Genomic DNA, 25,925 nt, shown 5'->3' on the forward strand with positions numbered 1-25,925 from the left:
GAGGCTCTTACTACAAATTATTACACCCCTCCTCCGCTTGCATGATTTTGGGCGTGTTTGATCTCATTCATGAGCTTTCTGTGAATATTTTCTAGCCCAAATGTGGGCTATTTTTTTTGTAAAAAAAGTAGTACAATTTTAACGGTAAAGGTTTCACATGTCTACGTTTTAGCACATGGCATGATCATTTTTTTTCAGATTGGTTTGTGTTGGGGAATTATTTTTTTTATTTTTTCCCCACTGCTGTTCTCACACATCGTTGATTTATTTCCGTTTTTATTTTTGTGTAGCTGTGTGGCGAGTCCGATCCAGGTGATCTGCTTTCCTTCGGCACCTCTCCTGTGAATTCAACAGCATGTCAGACTGGGCAGGGGAAGTGTAGTATCATGGAGGCTTGTTCTTGGGTCCCAGGTTCGATTCCTGTGCAGTTGTGTGTGGAGTCTGCATTCATCTGAGTTGTCTCCAGGTGCTCCAGTTTCCTGACAGCTCTGAACTGGTGCCTGTAAAGTGCTGCTGTGCATGTGTCATCGAGTCAAGATGCAGGGGTGAGAGAACCTGCAGAGTAGCTCAGTCCACAGGCTGATTGTGAAACATGGTGTACGACATGGCCAGAGCAGACACTGCAGGGCCGAGACAGGACTGGTGGAGTCAGTGGACAATGGGTGGCAACAGGTAAAAGATAATAATACAATTAACCTCAATAATAACACTTTTCTTCATGGGACACTCAAAGGGCTTTATTACAGCACACACAACAGAAATAAGATAAAAGTACTGCAAATTAACTCGGTGAAGCTACAGAACATAATAAATTAATCCAAACTCTAATTAAATAAAACTCAGTGAAAGCTGGGGCCCAGTAGCTTTGTAAACCAGTTAAGAAAATTATAGTTAAAATGAAAGCACTTTATAAACTGATGACAACAGCATGGAGCCATGTTAAGAAAATGGATACGAACTGTCAACACAGGCCGAAAGAACAAGAGACGGGGAAGGAAAAGGTTTCAGAAGGTTGAAATCCGTATTTTTAACAGAGCAACAGCGAAAGAACATTAAAGGATCACGTGACGTGTCTCACAGTTTTGGAGGAGTGTGTTTTTAGATAATGAAAGTGAAACATCTGATGTGCTGAATGAATATTTCACCAGGGTGTTAACCAACTGACACGCAGCCTCAGGTTCAGTATTGAATAAGGGGCTGATAAGAAACAGCTGTGTTCCTGGTATGAGACGTGTTCAAGATAAACACATCTCCAGGGCCTGATGGCCTTCAGTCAACTGGAGATTTTATTCAGTGACCATTAACAAAGTCTTCTAACAGTTGCTCAAGACAGGAGAAACTGCGAATGTAGCATCCATCCATAAAGTGGGTGGCCAAATTGAACCATATAATCACCAACAAATAAGTCTTACTCCCGTTACCCATAAAAAAAGGTAACAATAATTAGAAGACAATTAGTGGCTCATCTGTAAAGCAGTAGCATCCTAGGCTAGAGTAAATAATGATACTGTACATCTTGCTTAACAAATGTGTTAGAGCTCTTAATAAAGCTTTTAATACATTTCCTCATGAAAGATTCATTCTCACATTGATGGCAGTTGGCATTTAAGATAATATATGTGTTTGGATTAAGAATTGTTTAATGGATAGAAAGCAGACAGCAGAGATAGGGGGTAATTAGGGTGATGTAATTAGTGGAGTGCCACAAGAATCTGTATTAAGGACTACTCCCTCCATCCAGTTTCTAACTGCTTCATCCAATTCAGGGCCACAAGGGAGTGGAAGTCATCCCGGCAGGCAACGGGCGCAATATGGAGTACAGTGCATCGCAGGACGCACGCGCACACACGCGCACACACACCTGGATCGATAGGGACTACCACTCTCCCTTATTTACATTAATGATCTAAATTGCTAGTGTACCATCAGAGAAACAACCGGCAGATCCTGGAGGATGATTTCACTACTGGAAACTGGTTTGCAGATAACACCCATATGACAGGTTAGCAAACACCAACAAAACTGCAAAGGAAAATCAAAATGCTATGGGTATATTCAAGACTGGTAACACACCTGATGGATGATGTCAATGTGCACAAATCAAATCAAAGTTTATTTATCAAATGCACAACAATTCGGCGTGCAGCAGTACTTGCTGGCAATGAAATGTCTTTTTTTCTGCGAGCTCACCAAAAAAAAGTGTAAAAGGTTACAAATAGGGAGACAAAACACTGAGAGAACTGTATGACACTCTGGAAAACGTGACAAATTTACCTATAGAAAAGACTTGGGTGATTATGTTGACACCCTTTTTATTTTTCTAGGCAAAGTGAGGAAGCAAATGTATTTGCCAACAAGAGTAAACTTATCATAAAACATTTCTTTGTTTCTAGAAACATGCTGTGCATATTCTACACTCTGGAATCAGTCCAGAAATGACAGACAAGACGCATTCCTGGTGTATAAGGAATGTCTCACATTGACAGGCTGAAGGATCTGAGCTTTTTAAGTGCTGAAAGGAGAAGATTACAACAAGACTCGACTCTACATAATCCTCAAAGCTTTGACAAAGTCAGCCCAACAGACTTCTTCAGGGCACACATGGAAACTACAGGGACGTACAGTTAGAACTGAGAGCAGGAGGCAGTTCTTTACATAAAGGGTGCTGGTAGCATGGAACAATCAACCCAGCCATGCTGTTGATGCTGATGTCTGGGTTTTCTTCCAGGAAACAGCTGTGAGATCCTTAGATTAATTAGCTACAAGCAACCAGGCAGGATATGTGTGCAAAACAGCCTCATCTCATTTGCAACCTTTACGATGTGTTTTAAATTTCTAAATAATAAAATAAACATACATCAATGTCATTATAAGTGTTGTATCATGTTTATAGTTCACAAGTCTGCTGTTTAAAGAGAAAACGCCTAGAAGCAGATAACATTCATAACATAACAGATAACATAGTTTCCTGGCTCTGCCACAGTATCCCTCCAACAAAGTAGCAAGATATTGTCTTATTATGAGGAACAGATTAATGATCAGCATTCCAGCACTGATGTTTCCATGAGTCATCATGTACAATCACATCCACACATTGCAGCATGGAGCAGAAGAATCACATCCAGGCATCAGCGTGGTCAGTGCTTGAGTCCCAGACGGGGTACTACTACTGTACCCTGAGGATGGTACTTCTCTCAGGTTGTTCCAGTGAAAGTTCCAGTGGTATAAATGCATACAAATGTAAGTTGCTTTGGAAAAAGAGTTAAAGAAAAAATAACATTTTTACTCTTTGAATTTATATGAAAGTTATGTCTCGCTTGTGTAAGAGAATTTATCTGCAGGAGGTCAAGTTGGACTTGATTACTAAGGCCCTGATTCAAATTACTGTAATTCATGTTCCCAAAGTGTGAAAGAGAAATCTGATCCTGCCTCTCTTGCGGGTCCACTTCTGTAGAAATATTGTTTGCCCAAGAGGTTATCATAGATCAGCTAAAAGAACTACATTGTAAGACACTGGTGACATTACCTGTGGGCCACCAGTGTGCAGAGCTATACCTTCCTTACTGTGTAGAATTGTAAAGAAGGCACGCACAACTAAGAATGTTTGGATTAAAAAAAACTTTTTTGACTATAATGCTTACGGCACTGCAATAACTCTAGGCGCAACATGAATGCAGTCTTTATTAAAATATATAATAAACTATTTTGAGGTCTCTTTAAATTCTGCATTCTTAAATGTTTTGAAGTATGTTTGCACAGATAATCTTTTCAGGTCCTATAATATTCCAAGCATTCTGTGAGCTGTTTTCTTTTGAATAAAGTAACTGCAAGGCCATTTCCACACAATGGAGTGGATTCAGATCTCAGCTACCAGAGTGCTAGAGTATACAGTGGGTTTAATCAAGACAAAGATCTTATCTTTACTTGGGCATCAAACAGAAGTATTTCAGAAACCTGCTGAGCAAGAACAAACAAAATTGCAGAAGTGTTTTTGTAGCACTTGACAGTTCTACAATTCCTGACCCTTTTAGTCAAGGTTTAGAAAGAGGCACTGAAACAGCTCGTTAAGATAGTTAATGATTTGCTAGTGTCACTTAATATCCTTCTCTTCTTTTGAGATGGTCAATCACAGCATCATGAATCACTAAGAAAATGACAGTGTTCACTGCGTGGTCTGTCCACTGGTTACTTTAAGGACAGAGTGCCCGAGCTCTGCTGATGCTCTTCTCCCTCTGAAGACCCGACTCCACAAAGTTGAAATCCCAAAACCCTCATTTTTAAATCTCTGAAGACTTTTCTTTTGACTTTAGCTTTGTAATTTCAGTTTAATTTAGTTTTACTCTTGGTTTGTTCTTTTCTTTATTCTCTTTCTAGTACTTCCTTAATGTGTATTACATTTCTGCCACTGAACTGCTTGTGCTTTCAGTTTCATTACAAGTATTCTTTTTCATCATCTTACTATTAATAATGTTATTACTGCAACAAGAACCAAACATCAGGTCTGCACCACATGACCACTTCTACTCTGTTCTCTTTTGAATTTGGAGGAATATATCGGCTCTATTTGTTAGATGAGAAGAGTTTTAAGTTTAGAATGAAGTGTTATCAGCCGAGAGTCAGTGAGTGTCCTCTGTCATCTGCAGTGTTTACAGCTATAACAAAGCTTTCGGCACAGAGGCTGATTCTCAGTACTGCGACAAGAAGTGATGTGCATATACTGTACAGCCTGCTAGTGTCACAACAGCTGCTTCTCAGAAAAGTCTTACCATGAAATGTCTTTTATGTTTGTACTCTAAGGCTTATTTTTTTCACCATTGCCCTCCTACATTTCCAGCCAGTGTGAGTACATGCCTCTCTTCTCGATTATGTAAACGCATGCTAAGGGTTTTTAGCACATACATTTTCAAATGAACTTTGACACCTCTGAGACTTCCCTGGTAAAGATCAAGTGAGAATAAGCGATCTGTTGTTCTTCAGCACTGGGCACAGATCAAGTCGATTTCTTTGGTCTTTGTTTTAGTGGAGGCATTCAGATTATTTCTAGAAATGAGGCCTTTTTGTGCTGTGTGATTGCCAGCAGTGGTGTAGAAGACTCTACCACACCTCTCAGCAGTGGTGAGTCAACAGGGCTCTTCAGTAAGAACAGGTCTTGAGCCACTAGCGCACAGGGGGAAATGAATTGACAAGCTTCGTGAGATAATGTAGACGACAAATACAATGTAGATCAGTGTAGTGAAACAGACCACAGTCGATGCAGTATTCAATGCAGGGACGTGCTCAGATATCGACTGGAAGGATCCTGCCAGATACAGTTTATTAAACACTGCAATTCTAGAGGGAGTGCTCTGGGGGGTCTTTGAAATTTAGCCGCATATTGATGATCTTGTTATCTGTAATGAAACAATGGAAGGGAGGAACTTTATCTTCCAAGGACTGAAACACTACATTCTTGTCTGATGCGGTTTTAATGTCTGCAGGGGTCACTCAGCATGTGACCGGCAGTCGTGTCTGTAGGCCTGAACCGATCAGGAGACACAGCCGACTCAATACAACTTTAACACCCCCAGGAGGAGGCCGTTGGGTGAGATAAGTGAGACTGGGGGTGGAGGGGGATCAGGAAGGCCGCCGCCTCTCCTACACTAGACTCCCACTTTCCAGTGCTGCGTCTGTCCGCTCTCTTCTGTAGCCACTCAGACATGACCTTACAAAAACAAATGTTTGAAAAAAGAGACAGCACATTAAATGGCAAAAGATCTGAATTTCAGTATCGAGTAAACAGAAAGCTGATGACATTTGGGAGAAACAGTAAAAGGAGTCAGCATTAGAAACCCCGCGATGGGCTGGCGTCATGTCCAGGGGGTCCCCACCCTGCCCCCACTGCTTGCCGGGACAGACTCCCCCTCCCCATGACCCTGAACAGGATGAAGCAGTTGGAAAATGGGTGGGTGGACATTTCTTCCTCACAGATCTTTAGACTGAATAAACTCGGGCTCTGACAACCAAAAACATGTTTGGGATCAACTTTTCCAATATAAAAGCCACAGAAAAGCCAGGAGGAATCACAATTTTTCTTTGCTGTACAAATACTGTACAAATATTTTTGTAAGAAAATGTATATATGTATGTAATTTATATTTGTAAGAACTTTTACAAATATAACCAGTGGCCCATCTGGCCCATTGTGTAGTTAGCTGTCAATTGATCCAAGGATCTCATATAGCTTTACTGAAAAGAATCCAGGGTATCAGCTTCAACAACATGGCTGGGCAGCTTGTTCCACACTCCCACAGCCCTTTGTGTAAAGAAGTGCCTCTTGTTCTCAGTTTTCAATGTACATCCATGTAGTTTCCACTGGTGCCCTGTGGTTGGTGTTTCACTGTTCAACACAGCGTTGATTGTGTCAGTGCCTTTGAGGATATTTATTACTGTACTGGATCAAAAGCTATTGGTCTCCCCTTCTGGGGATCAAGCCCTGGTCTCCCCTGTCCACCTGTGCACTGAGCGCTGCCCACAGGGCCAGCCAGCCTTCCTGCATCTCACCATTAAAACATTGGTGAAGTATTGCAACAGCCCCGATATTCTCCTCTAAACTCGGCATCACTGGCCCAGCAGGAAAAGGTGATTGTGCATGTGCTGCTAGTTTAAGCAATAACGCTGGCTTGGAAAAGTCACACAATCAAATGTGCTCTGGTACACAGTAGTGATTAATTCTCTGAGAATCACACTGTAGCTGCGATGGGGTAACATGTCTCTGAAAGTCCCTTAATTGTTCTGAAAAGGAACAAGTGGAGGTTAATTCCACACTGAAAAATAGAAGGAGAAACACGTTTTGGCTGTTGAACTTTCTTCAGGTGTGAGTCTGTACTTGGATATTTATCTGTACCTGATTCAAGACTGTACAGGTTACTTGGACAAATAGGCTAAACAGCTGAAATGTTGTTTTTCTCCTGTCTATTTTTCAATTTTCAATTAACCTTTACTTGTTCATTTGCAGCCAGTGTACACAAACACATTGACTCCCTATTCGATCAATAATCATTCTGTTACAGTTATTAGTCTTATTAAAACACTCTACAGCAGAAAACTGTTACAATGCTGACCTTTCTTACTCCTTTCATAGGGACTCCAGGACTCTGACCCCAAACAGGTTAGGATCACATCTTTCACCAGACCCTACTGGTCAAATATATTCCTCTTAAACGCCTTCGTTTACTCACAGATTTCAGATTCCATTAGTTTGGACTCTCTTTCTCTCCTCCTCGCCCCTTTCCTCCATATTCCTGCTCCCTTCCCCTCTCTCACTGCACTGAAACGTTTTTTTTTTTCTTCTACTCTTCATCGTGAAATTTACCTCTGCTTGTTCGTTAACAATAATGATAATCATCAATGAATTATGTCTACAGAGACAACTGATTCTCAGACCAGAGCGTGTGGCCCTGCGGTTTATAATCACACAGCTCCTGTCCGCGGGTGAGGCGGTGCTCAGCTCAGGACGAGTGCGACAGTGCAGCCCACACTGCAGCTGGGAAAGGGAGGTTTCCTCACAACAGTCCATTCACAGGCCCTTCAGGGATACAGACACAGGCACACTGTGAATATGCATAGCACCCTCAGCGCACATCAGGGCCCTCTGTGCCAGCAACAGAGTGGAAGTGTGGGAATATTGTTTCTGGACAGGACGATAGTTCCTCCCAGGAGGAACAGGTGAAGGCTTTTTCCATGCTGAAGGAAGGGAAGAAGAAAAGTTTCAGCTGTGACACCTGAAGGCGGCACCACAGCCGAAACATTGTTTCTTTTCTTCTCTTCTCAGCATAGAATAAACCTTTACTGGTTCCTTTGCAGCCTACGCCTGCTGACACAGCTGAACTAAGTTCCTCCCAATAGGAGCTTTGACCTCCCCTGGCCACAATTACACTGACCTTTCTGCCAGTCTCCCACACAGGGAATCCACGCAAAATTATCCTTGACCTCAGACGACACCTTCCCCAGCCTGCCAGGAATCCACAAGCCTCTCATCTACTGGCTTCACTCTTCCAGGGTTCTGCTGCTGTCCCACTGTTCAGCTGAGCCACTGGGGAAGCCAGATGGAGTTATTATCTCAATTTAGTGCCAGACAGTGCTCCGAGTTTACCTTTCACCCACAGAACACAGATTTGTAAATACTTATTAAAGCAGGGGGTTGCGAGTTAGTTCGGAAACTATAAAGAGCAACCTGTAATTAAAGGGCCTAACAGCACACAAGGACATACTGTATTTTGGGTGATGAGCGTTGTGTTGTCAGCCCCTATTTAAATAACCAAGGAGGGGAGATCCATGTGGTTCTTAGAGGAACAGAGCTGTATCAGGGACAGATTATCCAACCAGTAACCGAGGGGATGAGACGCTGGTCATGTGGATTGAAGCCGCAGGGAAGATGAGTCAGCGCATCACTGCACCGAACTGGATGTGGTTGAGCAGGCAGAGAATCATCCCACTGACCTTCAGGATAGTGGAGGCATACACACTGTGATGTCCACAGTAACCAGTAAGATGACATACTCTGAAAAATATTGCCGACACCGGACTGGGTATTAGTGCTCTTTCCCATTATGCCAGATGCCTTCACCCCATACAGGTTGCTTTACAAAAGGATTATTAGTGAATGTGCTGGGGAGTCTTAACCCTGCCTGTGTTGATTAGAGTCCCTTATCTGAAAAACAGACTTCTCCTCCCCCCACCCCAGAGTACAATCCCAGCTGAGTGACACCAGACAGCTGCGCAGCTTCGGACCCCAGTTTCGCCCAGATGTCCTTTCCTGCTCACAGCAGCACAGCTGTCTTTACGACACACACGGGGAGTGGGCCTGACTGAGTGTTTGTAGTGTTGCGATCGCCTCTTCCTCTCAGGAGGAGGACTGTGTGCACCAGAGCTCCTCTGGGCGCAGAGCAGTGCAGACCTGCTGAACACGTTCCTGTACAAGACAGGCCGAACCGCAGGAGTCCATCGGGCCATCGTGCCCATCTCGCTCTCCGGCTGGGCTGAGCCCCTGTGGGAACAGTCAAGCTCTTTGCCATCTCGTTCTCTGCACTCCGGTGCAGCCTGGAGCAGGAGGGGAGAAGAGTGCTCTGTGGCAAACTGTTGCAAAGGGCACTAGAGCAACTGAAAAACTGAGTGAGTAATGAAGGAGAAGCAAAAGGACAGGAGGCAGAGAGTTAAAGCTTTAGAGTCCATCATTGCCACTGGCTTCCTTCCTCATTAACCGAATCCTGTAAGGGACCAAAGGCTGTAACATCTCCTACAAGATGATAAGAAGCTTTATTTAATTATGTGTCTTTAAAAACCATCATCTCAAAGCTCTTTACACCATAAATATCCACATTTGACAGTACAAGTAAGATGAAAATCTTACGCAGCTATACATGAAAACAAAGCAGCTTCAGAAAATAAAACAATCACCAAAAAATCCTTTGTGAAAGAGTATGTTTATAAGCTTGGTTTAAAAGTGCCCACTGAGCCGAGTCCCTGATTTCCTTTGGGATGGTGGTCCAGGGCTCTGGGGAGCAGCAGCACAAGGCCCCGTCACCCTCAGTGTGCAGACGAAACCAGCCAGTATTAACTGAGCAAAGGTCACATGGAGGCAAACAATATCTCAGATAATATTGTATATCAGCTAGATACTGAGGAGTCATACTATGTAGAACCTTGGACATAAGCAGGAGGATCTTAAAATCAACTGAAAACATGGCAGGTGCAAGATCACTCACTTGTGACCTAGTCAAGATTCTAGCTACCCAACTCTGAATATACTGTTAATCGGTAAGTGTAGTTTTAGAGATTCCTACAAGTAGGATGCTACAATAATCAATCCCAGAAGAAAAGGCAACACAATTCCGTTTTACTATTAGATAAGATAAAATCACTTTATTAGCCATATACAATTTCTTGTATTAGGAATTAGTCTTTTCGCATACCCCAGCTTGCTCTCCATGAGACACACAGACAGGGAGAGAAGCTGGGGGTCAGCCATTTATACAGCACCCCTGGAGCAGTTGGGGTTAAGGGCCTTGCTCAGGGGCCCAATGGAGTAGGATTCCTTTGCCGGCTGCAGGATTTGAACCGGCAACCTTCCGGCCACAGGATCCTTAGCCAACACTCTGCCTGTATTATATATGAACAAGTAATAGGTTTATTCCATCCTGAAAAAAAGAAGAAAGAAAATACAACGTTTTGGCCTTGGGGCCTTTTTCAGGTGTGACACCTGAAGAAGGCTCCATGGCCGAAACGTTGTATTTTCTTTCTTCTTTTTTTCAGCATGGAATAAACCTATTACTTGCTCCTTTGCAGCCTACGCATGCTGACGCAGCTGCCCACCTGAACTACTGTATTATAAATGCTGTCTGTATTATAGATACAGACAGCATAGGACACAGCTTGGCATTATTCTGTCAATGAGGTTTGAAATTCTGTCCAGGCTGGACACTTGAACAAGGTTACGGCACTGGTTTTACATAACTGAAAGGAGAAACTCAATTACATAATATCAATCTTTTGACAATTAAGATGTGAAATGATTTGTGTCATATAAACCTATATCAGAAATGCAGTAGGAGAGCACTGAAACAGTTTTCTCAAGTATCAGGTGAAGTGTAGACAAACATGAGTGTCCTCTGTATAAAAAAAATAATATTCCGACCATGTAATTTAATATTTGAGTGAGGGAAAACAAATTGTAGAGGGGTCCCAGTAATGAGCCCTGTGGAACACCTGTGGATCAACCCAACTTCAGAACTAAAACCAAGAAGAATAAAATGTCGAGCCTCGGGTAATACTTGAGCAGCTTAAGGGCAGAGTCAGAGAAAGCAGTGTCTGTAGCAGCAGTGTCTGTAGTCGGAAGTCATGCTTTGCAGCACCACATGTAGCACTGAGATCTCTGAGATTTCAGCAGCGTGCCTGAATCAGCAGTAATGAGATCGTTAAGATTAAGAGCTCGTTAAGAGCTATTTTGTAGCAGAGCAATTGTGTGAAACCAGTTTGAAAAAGTTCCAAATGTTCATACCGAGATGTAAAGTTGCAGGAGAATATTTTTAAGTACGACTTAAGTTTCATGGCAAGACAGAGATGAGCTGGAAGTGACTCATGTCACCCAGGGCCACTGCGGATATTTAGGTCATACAGCTGCTAGCTCCGTGCCTGAGCGCAGTCGGGGGCCAACAAGCAGGGGCCGGTTTTTATTGTGACCCATTCAGGGAAAAGTGCAGTAAAATAAGGCTGTAGAGAAACCCCACTCCAACCATAAATATCAGCCACGTGTCTCATGTTTGTAGTTTAATACTACATCTACTGCCTGTTTAACTCACCACCACTGAGTTGTATCAAATTACTTGTGTCAGCTGTCTGCATTCATGCTGGTGTCAGGGCTGTTCAGGCTAATATTCAAACTTCCATGACTACAAACGTCCTATCCACTTATATAATGCAATTTAAAAAACACTGCAATGAATACACAGCCTTTGCAAGATTCAAATGATATGTACAGGAATAGCAAAAGTACAATTCTAGACATGCTTAGTAAAAAATGACTAATGCACACAGCACAATGATGCTCCAGCAGCGCATGGTATGGAAAGAGATATCACACTTCCTAATTTATCGACATGTACAGTACCTATTGAGAACAGGCTTATCTGGGATAAAAGCAGCAACAATGTACAGGTAAAAAACCTGCAAAATCATATCTGAGATTTGGCACCATTACATTACAATATGCTGTGAGTACAGGCTACACTGCTACACTGCTTCTGTTTGTAATTCAAACACTGTGTGAAAGTGAGCCGCATGAGAAAGGAAGAGTGGGAAAGCAGAAGATCAGAGATGTACCTTGTTTGCTCTGATAATATACTTCTTTCCTGAGGTCCTGTTTCCTAAGGAGACCACATTGAAAAATTACCCAACAAAATTGAACAATTAGAAAAAAAAGTGGATAACTTGATACACAGACTCCACCCACGCAGATATTTTCCTGTGACTTGCTCAACACCGGAACTTCTGTCAGTCATCAAAACTCCCTCATTAAGAAATGGTTTCAATTCTCACACTGCAATCTTTTGCCCCTTTGCACACAGACTATTTTAACACCAACAGACACATGACTAGTGACAAAGGAGGCTTTAAAACTCAGAACATGTGTAATATTATGCTAGACCACGAACACAATACTGTACCATCACCTGAAATTTCCATTTAAGTCTGCTTTCTGCATGATGTCCTTACTACACAGAAAGTACAATGACTTTTCATTATTAATCTCCCTTTACAGTACACAATTCCTGGCAGCTCCTGAGAGCTCACTGGCAGGATGTTTCCAGGGGAAGGAAACTGATGTTACACAGTAGAATTGCTCACTTACCTTGTGCAACACTCCTATTTGTTCCCACGGCAACTCATTGTATTGAACCACTTTCAACAACAGTGCTTTGCTACAACTGTTAGATTGTTAATGAAGTTACAAATAAATTCAACACAGGCTTTTAATTTAAGTGGAATAAAATTAACAATTTATTTTTTTATCCATAAAGGGTAACAGTTTTTTTCAGTGATATTTTATATTCTCTTCTCTCTCTTTCTTTCGATATGGAATGAGGATGTTAGCAGGAAAACATAAAAAAAACAAAACAAATGAAGGCAATCTGGTGAACTGAGCTTGCCTGGTTGTTAGTGAGACAGCACCACCTTGAGTGCACTGGTCTGGACAGGGAAGGAGAGGGTATCTGATGGAAGGCCAGGTCCACATGAGGCCCAAAGCGGGAGATGAAAGGATCAGTCTGGCCCCCTCAGCCCCACATCACAGATGCACTCCTCAGCTCACGCAGGTCAGCACAGCGAACAGAGAACAGAGCCGCGCTGACAGAGAGGGAGGACACACTGATGCTTAAGATAAGTTAGCAGTATCCAAAAGTTCATAAGAGAACAAAATATCGGGGCCTGATGCTGGCACAGTCAGACCATGTTTACTTTTTTCCATGAAATGGCACTTTAAGCCTCTTTTATTCTCATTTTAATCCATTTATAGACTCTAGGGCTGTTTTTTGGGGAAGTTCTCCTTGTCTGACATCTTTTCCCAAGAGGAAAAAAAACAGGGGCAGGAAAAATTCTACCAGTTGACCAACATTTTCATCCTGTTCCTTCTAGTGAGAAATATACTATACACATATCATGTGAGCTTTACAAGGAAGTCAAACAATAAAACAACTGCAAACTTGCAAACTAAAGACAGTTACACAGTAAGACAATGAAACTATGAACTATTTCAAACCATCGTCAGCAGACAATACTCTACACTACGGTTTAAAATTAATCTGTCCTGAAATCAGAGACAATAAAATACAGATTTCTGGGAGAGAAATGACAAAGCTGTGCTGTGATGTTGTTTTGACATCATTCACTATTAGATGTTTTGAGATGATGCCCTACTCATCACAAGCCTCCAGTTTTTAACTTTTATGCTGTTTACAAAGGCGCTGTAGTTGCAAAATGAGAATTACAGTAAAACTGGCTTCTCTTCAAGAGCTACTGCCAGACAGCTCGCACCAGGGAAGCAAATCAGTCTCACTTCCCGCCACGCAGCCCACTGAAAGGGCCGTGGTGCCACGCGAACAATCTTCCCCACGTCACTTCCTCCTGGCCAGGGCCTGTCTGACACTCCTGCTGGGGGGCTCTCCTTGGGTGCCACACCCAGCGAGACAAAAACCAGGACAAAGTAAAACAGCGGGTGATGTGCTCTGTGCCCTGCCTGCAGCTCTCCCTTTCCCAGGGGCCTGTTCTGGCACCCAGAACAGACGTTTCTTCTTCTAAACCGTCACAAAAGCAGCAAGGTGCTGTTTCAGGACTCTCGTGTCACTTCGTGTTGTTCGGTCACATTTCCCAAAACTGCCTCAAGTTCCTCTTTGCAACTGGTGCAGGCTTTGAATCTGGGCAGAATCTGGTCATTTATTTTCAAACCTCAGAGCTGAAGTGGAATTACTGAACTGAAAACATGTGTTTGTTGAACGGTTTAGAATTCAAGCATATCGTCGGCACAGTACAGTCAGGGACCCGTGCAGAGCAGGAATGGGCAGTGGTAACGCTAGCTTTCATCCCTCCTCCAAACACGACAACTATCAACTTCATTCATGAACACTTTCGAAGCCCAGAGCACTACACAACAGCACACACAGTTTATAAAAATGTAACAAATGACTTGGGCAAGATGGATCACCTACTGCTGCAGGTTTGTAGAAGCCTTTAATTGGAAAGTACCTGTATAACCTAGAGGACACCAGCCCTTTAAAGCCCAGAGCTGCTCAGACCTGGGGCAGGTTATAAAATACAGAAGAACAAGCAGGGCCAGCAACCACAGATCACGGCTGCATTCACATTACATCAAACGTATTGCCTGGACTGTGAGACTGAACCAAAAGCGTGTGGGAGATCACTCCTCTTTCTTTGAAACAGACACCCAGAAGCATGGAAAGGTTTGGAGAACAGAACCAAGTACATGAGCTCAGAAATTCAGTGGAAAGCAGCTTTAAACCTGTTTTCTCCTCCTACGTGTCAGCACTGGAAAGGACGCTGGGATTCACGATTGGCGTTCGCCTTCGTGGCCGGAGTGCCAGGTCAGTCTCTCCTCGTAAAACGCGATGACGACCTCGGGGCACCGGACACTGGCCTCCCTCGCTGGCACCAAGCCCACTTCTTCAGAGCCCTTCCTGAGTGTGCAACACAAGAGAACAGAAATCAAGCAAGTCCTCCTCCAGACACCACCTGCGCTTTCCAGCCAACCGTGATGCCCACAGGCAGCGACTCAGCGGAACCCAGCTGCTGTTGTGCAATTTGGCACAGTACGTCCTCGCCCTCTCTTTTCAACCCGGTTCCCTGTGCTGTGCACTAACAAACGTAAACCTTTCTCACTTAAGAAAATAAAACTAAAGCAGCCTGATCTCTGAACTATATGAACTAAAAAAAAAAGTCTCTCAGTTCTACCCCATCTCATTTCTGGTGTCTTTCTTTTAACCAGCAAATGAGCCTGTCCAGAAGCCCACTTGGACCATCTTTATCCAGGGGGATATAATTTAAAGAGGTAAACTTATGACAGCCCTGATTTAAGGGCTCCTCATTCCCTCACTGGAAAAGTGGGAATGTGGCAGCAGCTCCCGTCTCTCAGTCTACAGGTCACCAGCCCTGCACTGGAAGCAGGGACTGGTATCTTTCCACAAATTAGCTTGATGTGCTGAGAAAGTCACTCAGAGAAGCAGAGTAGGTAGGAGAGGTGGTCTGCGTTCTGAACCCTCGTTCAGGATAGGAAAACAGTGCATTACCCAGCACTCCCAGAGGACCGGGTCCCGACAGAGCCACGGGGAACTGGACACGCACCAGAGTGCACCTGGGGAATGGCTCAACAGCCTGGAGAGACCGGCACCAATAATCCAATCACTTTACCATTTCAGCAGGAACATGAGCTCCCCTTCGCAGTCTGTGGACCCAATTATACACTCGGGTTCGAGTCCGCTGGCAAATCCACGTGGAGGCTCAGCTGACTCCTGACCACGACTCTGCTGCTGCAGTCAAGGAAGAGAGGCAGACATCAGTGACATCACACGTCAGTGCCTGCGCAACAGGAACACCTTCACCTTCACTCTCTGTTTATGTCTAGTTTTAAACCGTATTCACTCAGCATCCACCATTGCACACACGTGCCACTCCAGGAGTGAATTCCTGTTCATTCTCAATGCAGCTCAGAAATGATTAAACATATATAAGCTTGTCTGTTCCCATGGAAATGTGCTGCGAATTTAAAGGGATATCCTGTTTCTACAGGAACTCTGTTCACAGACTGCCCGTTCGCCCGTCCAGGACACAAGAAGAGTCTGTGTTAGCAGCTCCACCTCACTTGGACATCGTCTCACCTCTCCGCTGTCCGGCTGCTCCCTGTCCTGCTCCGGCGGCTCCAGGGAGACTCCCACGCGGCTCTGGAACTCGGCGATCAGCTCCGGGCAGTCGAGGTTGTCTTCCGGCTCCCAGGTGTTGTCAGCTCTAGGACAGAAGCGTGCTCTTTAGCGCACGAGCATTTCCATTCTTCAAAGGGGTGAATGAATTTCTGCAGGAGGTTCGCATCTCCCCCAGTGAGACCCTGACTGACCCTGGGGTCCCGAGGGGAACCCTGCCCTGATGGGGAGAGACACCCCCACATTTCAGCACCATGCCTGCCGCGTGTGGACGGCCGGTTCATAACCTCTGTCCGACACCTGGAAGAGAAACACTCTTCCTGGTCCGACACCCTGTCTAATTTTCACTAAGAGGCTCACCACAACTTTAACACACAGGTGCAAGAAGGTGTAAGTGACACTGAGTGATAACTCAACGTGCTGCTCACTGTGTCTGGAGGGACTCTGACTGCCGAGGCCTGAGGGGAAAACAAAAGAGCACAAGAGAGTGAAAAGAGAGTGAGCCCGCTGGCTGACACCTGAGCCCACTGCGGCCACAGAGCGACCTTCCAGGCTGCTTACTCGGGGAAGCCTTTCCACTTGAGGAAGTACTCCACCTTCCCCTCCGTGACGCGCCGGTCGATGATCTTCTCCACCACGTACTCCTGCGCTGTGGCCGCCTCCTCCGCTCTCCGCTGTTTCACGTTCTGCTTCTTCCTCATTGGCCCTCAAGTGAAAAACAAACAGGCAGCAGACCTCCAGCGCTCTTCCTCTTCCTCGGTCAGTCACATGAGCACACAGCACAGAAACACACCCCCCAAACTCAGCAAGTCAGGTTACACCTCGGACAGGACACAGGTCTGTCACACGTGCATTCACACACGGGACAATTTCAGGGCTCCAATTAATCTCTCACCAGGAAGGGGCGGGGGGAGATGGAGAGAGAGCCCCAGGAAGAACATGCAAACTCCGCACAGAAGGTGCTCCAGGTCAGAATCAAACCTGGGACTCAGGAGCTGCGAAACGTTTGGAGACTCCCAGCACCCTGCAGCTCCTGAGGACAAGCTTGAGTCAACAAGCTTCCTAAACCGATCAAAACTCCCTTTCAGAAAACGGATGATTTAAGTTCTTCCAATCAAGCCTGCTGGATCAGAACTAAGGAAAGGTCATGGATGACTGGATGCTCATCTGGCTTGTTCAGTAAAATAAAATATCTAAAATTTCATCCTCTGTGGCCTCTGTGGGTCTCCTCCACCAGCTGGCTGGGCCAACCGTGCTTCCCCAAGACCGGGGCTGTCCGAGCAAGTTATATTTTAATCATTTCAGGATTAGGAAACCCCTTGTGAGTGCAAAATTAAATGCAGAGTGAGATTTGGAAAATTAACCCAGAAGGGGTTTAATTACAGAACACAGCTTAAAAAACTGAAGCACAAAGAACCTCAGAATGAAGGGGTGACGCTGAGGAGCTGGAAATCCCTAAGGAGGGAAGTGATTCCTGAAAGTTTCACTACCTCCGGCGGCCTCCTGCAGACAGCTGGCCGTCAAGCCACTGGGCACTTGGAGCAGCACCCCCAGGATCCCCGGGACAACATGCAAACTGCACACGGAATGCACTGCAGCCCCAGACCCCAAACCAGGAGGCAAGAGGGGAGCAGAGTGGCTTAACTTTTCCTTTTCCAGGGGTAAAACGAATTCAGAAAAAAAACAAACTTTTAAAGGCGTTGTATAAATAAAAAGTATTATTAATATTAATTTAAAAAAAACAGCTGTGTACAGCTTGTCCCGTTGTGAAATAAGCATGAAGGATGCGGTACGAGGCGAAACTATTTCCCCAGACTCTCGCTGTGCTCCGAGTCCTGGACACAGCCTCCATCGGCCCTGACTGCCCACAGCTCATCGCCAAGCGCGCCGGGGGACTTTTCACAGAGGACATTTCAGTGCTTCCGATTGGAAAGGACGGGTTACTCAACACTGCCTGTGAATTGCACATGAATTCCGCAAGCTGACACAGGTAGAGCGAGTTTAAAGTCACATTTAATTCCTCGTCCGGCGTCACCAACTTCGCCGCTTCTTTCGCGCTTCAAAGTTACTGCGACACACAGGTCTTAATAAAAGATCACGGCTAGGGCTGTTTCGGCGTTTATTTCGCATCCCATTCATATATTTACCGTGCGTTTGCTGGAGTGGAAATTAACGCGGCGGTGAACCAAAATGAAGAAGCGATTTACCTGACTGCTGTCTCTTTCTTTTGCGTATTCCAGGTAGATAGCTACGACAAACGGGCTCGTAAAAAGCTACGTTAAGTGCGTAGCGAATGCCATTTTGTCGCGGTGCTCGAGTCGCTGCTCGTCGCGTACCAACAAGGGCGGAGGAATAGAAAAAGGTCCGTGGAATCAAAAGCTTATCAGCGCATCCCGTCAAAGTCCGATATTTAAAATCAAGCACACGGCATTGCCGTATTCTGTCAACAACCTTTTCACGGAGGAGTTAAATTTTAACAAATGGCCGGAGCAGACGCACGGAGGAAGTGGTTTCTTGGGGAAAGGGTCAAGTCAGGCCGGCGGGGAGGGGAGGCGGCGGCGCTGAGCGCCGGGAGTCCAGGGCACCGTGCAGCGGCGGCGGCATCACACGCGTGACGTCAGCCGCCCCGCCGCCCGGCACACGCGGCGGTCCGGGGCCGCTGTGCTCCCGTGCGCGGAGAGCCTGCGAGACCAGCGCCACCGGGCCGGGCCTGACACGAGAGAGCTGGGCTCAGGTGCTCACAGCTCAGGTCCTGAAATCGATTTTTATTTCAACACCAGAAATACCGAAAAAAAAGGAGGCAATATGAAAATAGATACAGAAATAGACACTTCTTAGCCAGAGGAATTCACAATTGTTAAAAGCGGACAATGATACTTTTTGCATATTTCCATTGTGTGTCTTGCCTTTTGATCCTTTATATTTCTGATGGAATTTAAATGAAAAAGGATTTCAACTTTAAAAGCATGAACAGAGGGAGCAGTATTAGATCATTTACTTCCGTGGATGAAGTATTTCGCCAAAATAATTGACAGATTAATAATAAAAACATATCCTTTGTCCAAATCAGATCTAACAAAATATAAAATATCATCAAAATCTTTCAATTTAACATTTTCCTTAAAATGCTTAACAATAACATTTTGTAAATCTATCCAAAACAGTTTTGTATATATGCAGTTAAACAGGTGTAACAAAGATTCTTTCCCATTATTACAAAATACACGTAAGTCACCTTGTTCATGTTTAAATCTAGAAAGCGTCAATTTAACTGGCTCGTTTTTCTGCGTGCGAAACGCTTTGGGTACATGACGGTTTTTTCTTCTGTTGACCATCGAGTGACAAATCTTTACCTCTTATTTACTTTTTAAAATTAGTTATTTGAGCTGTTTTAAGAGGACCCCCAGCTCAAAAAGATTACATTTTTCCTCAAATGTTCGCGAATAGGCGCCTGCTCGATACGAGGTCCGGTTAGGGAGCCCCTTCAAAACCGCCCTCACCCCGTGTGCCTGCAAGACCCGAGTCCTGGTCTTCTTCAGGCGCCCCTAGCGGCCACGAAGAGCAATAAGACCTGTTTTGCCAACTTAGCCTATCTACTGCGCCCACCCAGCACTCCGTTTTCACTGAACATTTTATGTTCAATATTCCAGCTCTCCGCTTTGTATTGATCTATAACACGGCGGTACTTGAGGATCAGTGCAAGCGCCCTGCTCGTTCCACCACGACAGGGCTGTGTCCATGTGAAACGCAGCTCGCTCATTGCTGGACAAACAGCACCACCCAACGCGAGCAGCACAGTGAGACAGGGGTCTTTTGTTACCTTGGCCGTGAACGCACTCCTCCTCCAAACTGCCAACACTGCCTGCAGTTGGAAGTCAACCCCCCTCCCACCACATCACAGCACCCAGGTGCCAGACAGCAGAGCGAAAACAGACTCACAATGTCAATTTCAGTAAAACAATTTTTCCAATGCATTTGTAAAGGCCACGTTGCATTTTATTGAAAGCTTGCTTGACAGACCTGGTCATCACATTGTACACTGTGCCCACAGCAGTGCACGTTCTCTTCCAACACACCTGTACATCCCTGCGTACCTGGGACAGTCCCAGGTCCTACAAGTGAGACGGACATCTGGAGTCAAAAGCAGCTTTAAAAACAGAGCAAGCTTATAAACTTTTATTGAACAATTGAAAATTTACAAAAGTGAATACAGTACATTATACTGCAAGATCAGTATCATGTACAAGTTCAAACTGCCAAATGTAGCAATCGCCATATCAAACCGAGACACTGGACTCCAGGAGCAGGGCTGAGCAGAGGGTCAGTTTCCTTTGAGCTTTACCAGTGCGACAGAAGGAGGTCAGTACTCTTTAAACCCAAGAATTGAAGAGTCAATTTCCAAAGCCACCAGTCCAACGTCCGATTCCCCCACCCTTAAAATTTGGGAGCTCCCAGTTTGTATTTCATGCCCAATGATCGGCTCAGTTTCCCAGGAACCCTGACAGCAGTGCAGGATGTGCGAAGCGAGTTCGCTCTCAGGCCATCCGACCCAGCGACGGGCTCAGCAGGAGCCCCACTGCTCGGGCTCCTCTGCAGGGACTGCAGGCCTGAGCGCACCTGTCCCATCACAGGTGCTGCTGTAGTCAGAAGTGTCCCACCTCAAGAGGAGAAACAGCCCACACTCAAACAGAGAAAGTCCAACGATACCTTTATTGTAAGACAAGGGAAAAAAAAAAAACACCCCAACAATGACCTTTTCACAGACATCTGAAAAAGCAGGAAACCTGAGCCGCTTGGTCAGCCCTCCTGAACAGCAGAGATGAATGTCGCACAGCGTGACCCATACTCTCTGGACACAGGGGCAGGACGTGCACGTATGTCAGTGGGATCAATTTAAAAAAAATTAAACATGTGCAGCACAACACTGAAACACCAAATACAGTCCAGGCAACAACCGATCAAGTCAAACCGGTTCCCAGGAATAAAAAAATACAAAACATAAAAGATGCACATCGGAATGAAGCTCACAATGACATACACTCCAAAAACAAAATATAACTGCACGAAAAAAGAAAGCTTCAAGACCAAATCTGAACAAATCAATAGTTAAACCGTAGGTTGTTCACGGACTTAAAAACAAGCGAGATCCTGAAATCCATTCAGCCTTGATGCGAGCTGGACCTGAAGCAGTGCGACTGTACGGTGGTGTTTTCCCCGAGGGGTCGAAAGCGACTTTGACAGCCACCCTCGCAGGGGAAGTGCTGCGTCTGAACCCCCTACCGGCCCTGGCCCACAGGAGATCAGGAGAGACTCATCTCAGAAGCCCCCGCTGGCTCACAACTAAGCAGCTAAATTAACAAGCAGCCTGCATTCAGGACAAGACGTGTCTAAAATATGTACACATGAAAGCAGTCTCCATCTTGACAGAACTGCTCTAGGATAAAAACTAAATGTTCCCCTGCAAGATGAGAGACGCTGCCCCAGGCGAGGGCTCTACTGCTGCTCGTCTTCTGGGCAGGAATGCCAGGTTAGCCGCTCCTCGTAGAAGGCGATGACGACCTGAGGGCACTTCACGTTCGCTTCCTTCGCCGGCACCAAATCCGCTTCATCCGAGTCTTTCCTGAGCCAGGAGGAAAAAGGCAGATTCACTGAACGTGCATTTTCAGACCCTGCTCATGAAGCACTAGAAGCTCCTGGCAGTACTCAGGGTTCTGGCACACATTTCAACCCCTCTCCTGCTGCACATGGGTTTAACTTTCTGGTCAAGCAATTCTGAATTCTTAACATTCTGAATGCAGCAATACTGTATTTAACCTAAACTACCCCGACAAGCCCAGAACCGAGCGCGCTGGAGCGAGAAGGAAAGGCAGATCTCACCACTTCATCAGGAACATGAGCTCCCCGCTGCTATCGGTGGCTCCTATGATGCGCTCGGGGTCCAGGTTACGAGCGAATCCTCGCGGCTTGTCATTCTGCAGAGGGGGAGAAAAATAAAACATTGCCATGGGCTCCTGCCAGCAGCCGGGCGTTCACGGCATGCAGACATGTGGGCACGGAGACCGGGGACACTCAACCCAGCCCGGTTCCCACTGCAGGGGGGGGGGGTCTGCGATCAGCACCTCGATCTGCTGGACAGCGCGTCAGGGATCTACGAAACAGCCCCTTCTTCTGCTCTAGGCCCCTCAGCGCAAAAAGCCCCATATGAAGGCGAGTACCCCATTCATGTTTTATTGTTTAAAAGGAAGAAAGGTCAGGACATCATGGGAGGTAACAGTCCATGCTACAAGAGCTACAGCGACAGCACACTAAGACTGACTGATGTTCACTCCCATTCATTCTATGTCTGCCTGCACCCCGTTCTGTGACCGCGCGCGGGACGGGGAAGGTTCTTCATGATGCAGTGTGCTTTCTTCACCGAGACTGGGACCTCCAGCAATTCACTCTTCAGCGCAGCAGGCCACGCGACAGCACTTACAGCCTCCTTTTTCTTCTTGGCTTTGCCTTCTTCCGACTCGCTCTCCGAGACGGATTTCCTCTTGTTGGACTCCGTGCGCTCCACGGTGGACTTCTGCGAGGCCAGGAAGGCTTCGATGAGCTCCGGGCAGTCCAGGTTCTCCTCTGGCTCCCATGTGTTATCAGCGCTACAAGAGGCAACAGTGACACTCACTCACTGTAGGAACACAGCTTCCAACTCAGAACTACAGCACTTTTACTTCACGACCGAGCCTGGCGCAAGTAACCGCAGTTTCCTAGTAAATCCACTCGCCGAGAACTCGGGTTTAGCATTTTAAACACACTGAAGAGCTCACTGGCTCAGCCGAACAGATCTCTTGAAACGCGGGCTTGACTGAATACCTGCACAGTTTTTTTTAATCATCAGAAATACAAATTCCATCACTCTTAGAATGTTTCAGTGTATTACACAATCTGGGGAAAAAAAACAGAACACCAAGTACAAAAAGTGAAGTGTTATTGCACTAAAAAAGGAACACGACAACAGTCGTGTCTCTAAACAGACCTGGGCAGTGAGCCCCAGGCTCCAGCGCCACTGTGTGGAGTCGGGTCAGAGGGAGAAGAGCATCAGCAGAGCTCTGGTGAAGAGCAGGATTACACATTCATGCTCAAAGACTTATGACTTTGGAACCTGACCCTTTGGAGATTGATATGTGAGGAGGAGAAACTTAAAATCCATTTCACAAGGGCTCGAGGTCAGAGTTCACGTGTTGAGCGCTTTTCCTTGGTACACAGGCTGAAGACTATTCACTCCCACATTGCCAGCTTTGGCAAGAGTGCTCAGAAGCCATATTTCCCCAGGAATTGCTGAAAAACCGTTAACCAGAACCCATGCAGCCAACCCCCACCCTCAGCACGAGACTCGCACTTACTCCGTGAAGCCCTTCCACTTGAGGTAGTATTCCACTTTGCCGTTCACCACGCGGCGATCGATCACCTTCTCCACCACGAACTCCTCGGGCTCCGCCTCCTCCGTCTTCTTGTTCTTCCCGTTCTGCTTCTTTCCCATGGTGCCCTGCGGAGCCGGGGGGGGAGAGGGGGTCAGTAACGAGAGCCGAGTTCGATGTGCCACTCCAACAACCCAAACTGCAACGTCCCGGGATGAGCAGCGGAACATCGAGAACGAGGGGAATGTCACGCAGGTGGAACAAACCGCAAGTCCTTCCAGCTGTGGAGCTGCACCGTACTCTCTCTCCACGCTGGACAGCAGCCCATACAGAAGTACTAAACCCTGACGCAGGGCCCTAACACAGCCTGCAGCTCACCAGTACCTGGAGGGGAGACCTCCTGGGAAAGCTGAGGTTGCTGCTGGAAGGTGTTAGTGGGGCCAGTAGGGGGCGCTCACCCTCCGGTCTCTGTTGGTCCTACTGCCCCAGTACAGTGATGGGGACACCATATTGTTATAAAGGCGCCGTCCTTAGGATGAGAAGTAAAACCTAGGTCCTGACTCTCTGTGGTCAGGAAAAATCCCAGGGCATTTCTGGAAAAGAGTAGGGGTGTAAACCTGATGTCCTGACGAAATTTCCCCAGGCTTCATCACTCTGCTCTCCTCCCCACTGAGGGCTAGTGTGTGGGGAGAGTACTGGTGTATCATCCAGGTGGGGCTGCACACTGGTGGTGTAGGGGATCCCCATTACCTGTAAAGCGCTTTGAGTGAAGGGTCCAGAAAAGCGCTATATAAGTCTAAGGAGTTATTATTATTAACAGCAAGAGACGTTGCCAGGGGTTATCGCACACCTGTGAGGTGCGGGCACTGTTCGCGAAACCCGTTAGGAAACAGGAGGACTGGTCCTCCCCGACACACCGCAGGACGGGCTACTTTCCCCAGCTGAACCCCCCGGAGCGACTGCCGCGCAAGAGCCACTCCGGCGTCGCCGCCTTTGTGCAGCTGCGCTGCAGCCCCGGGGCCGGCTTGACCCTTCCTCCGGACATTCACCTCAGGCCCCGACTCACCGGCGCCGAGAGTCATTTCATTAGGATATTACTTCCACCGACACCGTCCCGGTTTCCCTCCTTTTTAAACGGAGAAGAAACACGCTTTTTCCAAGATGGCCGGACAGCATAGCATGCCCACGGTCTCGGAGAGCCCCGGCCGAGCCGACTCACGCCGGACACCCGGGGAACAAAGGGTCGTCGGGACGTCCCAGCCTGGCCGGGTGCCGAGGCCTCCTCGTCTAAGACACCGAAGAGTATTAAAAACCCCACCAGACATGGACGGGGGATCCCCACAAGTTTAGGGGCTTCCCGGCATCCGCAGCACAGCGGCGCCGGCGTCTTCGGACACCCGGGACCGAGAAGAGCGGCGCCCCGCAGCGGGAACAGGGGTCTCCCACACGAGGGCTAGACCCGCCTGCAGCCCCCGGCCTGCAGCCCCCGGCCGCCCCGCTCTCCTGCCACAGGGGCTGCTCAGCGGGTATCGGCGTCTGAAGTGTTGTTGTGCACAAAATCCCCGAGAAGAGAAGTCGGATCACAGCGTTCCCCCCGGGCGGCCCTCCCGGGACAGCGGGGGGGGCGGCCGGTGAGGTCTCCGAGCCGCGGCTGCGGGTCAGCCCGGCTGCACAGAACTGCCCCCGGCCCCTCGCCCCACAGCCCCGCCGCCTGCCCGCGCCGAGCGGCCTCTTACCTGCGAGCTGTCCGCCTGGCGCCAAAACCCCCGACCTCTCACAACCCGGCCCGCAAACTGCTCCCCGTCCGGACCGCCGCTGACCAAGCGCCCTTGCACAGCACAAAACAGCACAGCCCTCACGCTCCGAGCACGCACTAGTCTGACCCGCTGCTTATTTTTATTCCTCTTTCTTCGGTTCAAACGCAAACACTATTCTCCAAGGAGCGCACGCCGCTTGCGTGACGAACTTCACAATGGTCCCGCAGCGTAAGAACCGCGCGCAGGGGAGCGTAAAGGTGAGAGTTCACAGGAGGTGACGTCACGGCTAGCGTCGGGTCTCGCAAGCGTTTGTGGGATACTGGTGGTATCAAGTAGAGTTCGCAAGAGGCGTGGCCATCAAATTATTTCACGTTTGCAGATTTTTTTTAAACAAGAGAAAAGGTAACAGTACATGCACTGCTGCTAATCCACACTATGCTTCTTTCACACCGTTCTTTGGTTTCCAGATGCTCTTTATTCAATAGGCACCTGATTGCTGTTAAGCCCGTTTCCAACTGTTGCACTGGGGCGGCAAACTTTCTGTAATAGTTAAAATTGTACTGGAATTTTGTCTTCATTGTTGATATCACTGAGGACACACAGGCCGTAAGATAAAATATATAAAACTTATCTTTGTTGTTTTCATTTATTAGAGAGTTTATTGCACACAAGGCAGAGCTGTCTCACAGCTCCAGAGTGTTAGAGCTTTCTGGCTCCTGTCTGCATGGTCTGCCTGCATTCCTGTGGGGTTTTACCAGTTTCTAGATCAGCTCTTCCAAAACATTGTGTAAATGTAACACTCCCACCTT

General features: G+C 46.7%; 2 protein-coding genes and 1 long non-coding RNA gene across 9 annotated transcripts; 1 reads left to right on the plus strand and 2 right to left on the minus strand.

Moving 5' to 3' along the window:
- The first annotated feature begins 14 nt into the window (after window positions 1–14).
- On the plus strand, window positions 15–2,867 carry LOC107078704 (uncharacterized). Its single transcript, XR_001479671.2, has 2 exons — window positions 15–672; window positions 2,394–2,867. It is a non-coding gene; the product is annotated as an uncharacterized lncRNA (long non-coding RNA).
- A 9,637-nt stretch (window positions 2,868–12,504) lies between these two features.
- LOC102699099 (chromobox protein homolog 3-like) lies at window positions 12,505–18,572 on the minus strand. Of its 7 annotated transcripts, XM_015358168.2 has the most exons (7): window positions 18,167–18,569; window positions 16,521–16,665; window positions 16,388–16,417; window positions 15,921–16,047; window positions 15,454–15,572; window positions 14,549–14,723; window positions 12,505–12,879 (listed from the first exon to the last, which is right to left on the minus strand). In XM_015358168.2, exons 2-6 carry the CDS (start codon window positions 16,658–16,660, stop codon window positions 14,594–14,596), a joined length of 546 nt encoding a protein of 181 aa, XP_015213654.2. In that variant the 5' UTR covers window positions 16,661–16,665; window positions 18,167–18,569; the 3' UTR covers window positions 12,505–12,879; window positions 14,549–14,593. The 7 variants fall into 7 exon arrangements, with proteins under 7 accessions (XP_015213654.2, XP_015213655.2, XP_015213652.2 ...); XM_015358169.2 differs by having other exon boundaries at window positions 12,505–14,723; window positions 15,454–15,569; window positions 18,167–18,572; XM_015358166.2 differs by having other exon boundaries at window positions 12,505–14,723; window positions 18,107–18,570.
- Window positions 18,573–20,120: 1,548 nt separating this feature from the next.
- Window positions 20,121–25,370, minus strand: LOC102684019 (chromobox protein homolog 3-like). The gene is made up of 5 exons (XM_006636053.3): window positions 25,096–25,370; window positions 23,345–23,487; window positions 22,435–22,600; window positions 21,837–21,931; window positions 20,121–21,579 (listed from the first exon to the last, which is right to left on the minus strand). Exons 2-5 carry the CDS (start codon window positions 23,479–23,481, stop codon window positions 21,453–21,455), a joined length of 525 nt encoding a protein of 174 aa, XP_006636116.1. The 5' UTR covers window positions 23,482–23,487; window positions 25,096–25,370; the 3' UTR covers window positions 20,121–21,452.
- Window positions 25,371–25,925: the final 555 nt, after the last annotated feature.

The sequence above is a fragment of the Lepisosteus oculatus genome, chromosome 10, assembly GCF_040954835.1.
Source record: "Lepisosteus oculatus isolate fLepOcu1 chromosome 10, fLepOcu1.hap2, whole genome shotgun sequence".
Classification (NCBI taxonomy): Eukaryota; Metazoa; Chordata; class Actinopteri; order Semionotiformes; family Lepisosteidae; genus Lepisosteus; species Lepisosteus oculatus.

Bases quoted from the DNA above. Each gene is read 5' to 3' on its own strand.
- LOC102699099 (XM_015358166.2), bottom strand. From the start codon at position 16,660: ATGAGGAAGAAGCAGAACGTGAAACAGCGGAGAGCGGAGGAGGCGGCC. The intron at 16,048-16,387 runs GTGAGCAGCACG...CTTCTGTCCTAG, and splicing joins TCAGAGTCCCTCCAGACACA to AGCTGACAACACCTGGGAGC. The intron at 14,724-15,453 runs GTAAAGTGATTG...TTGCACACTCAG, and splicing joins CTCATGTTCCTGCTGAAATG to GAAGGGCTCTGAAGAAGTGG.
- LOC102684019 (XM_006636053.3), bottom strand. From the start codon at position 23,481: ATGGGAAAGAAGCAGAACGGGAAGAACAAGAAGACGGAGGAGGCGGAG. The intron at 22,601-23,344 runs GTAAGTGCGAGT...TGCCTCTTGTAG, and splicing joins AAGTGGAAGGGCTTCACGGA to CGCTGATAACACATGGGAGC. The intron at 21,580-21,836 runs GTGAGATCTGCC...CTCCTGGCTCAG, and splicing joins CTCATGTTCCTGATGAAGTG to GAAAGACTCGGATGAAGCGG.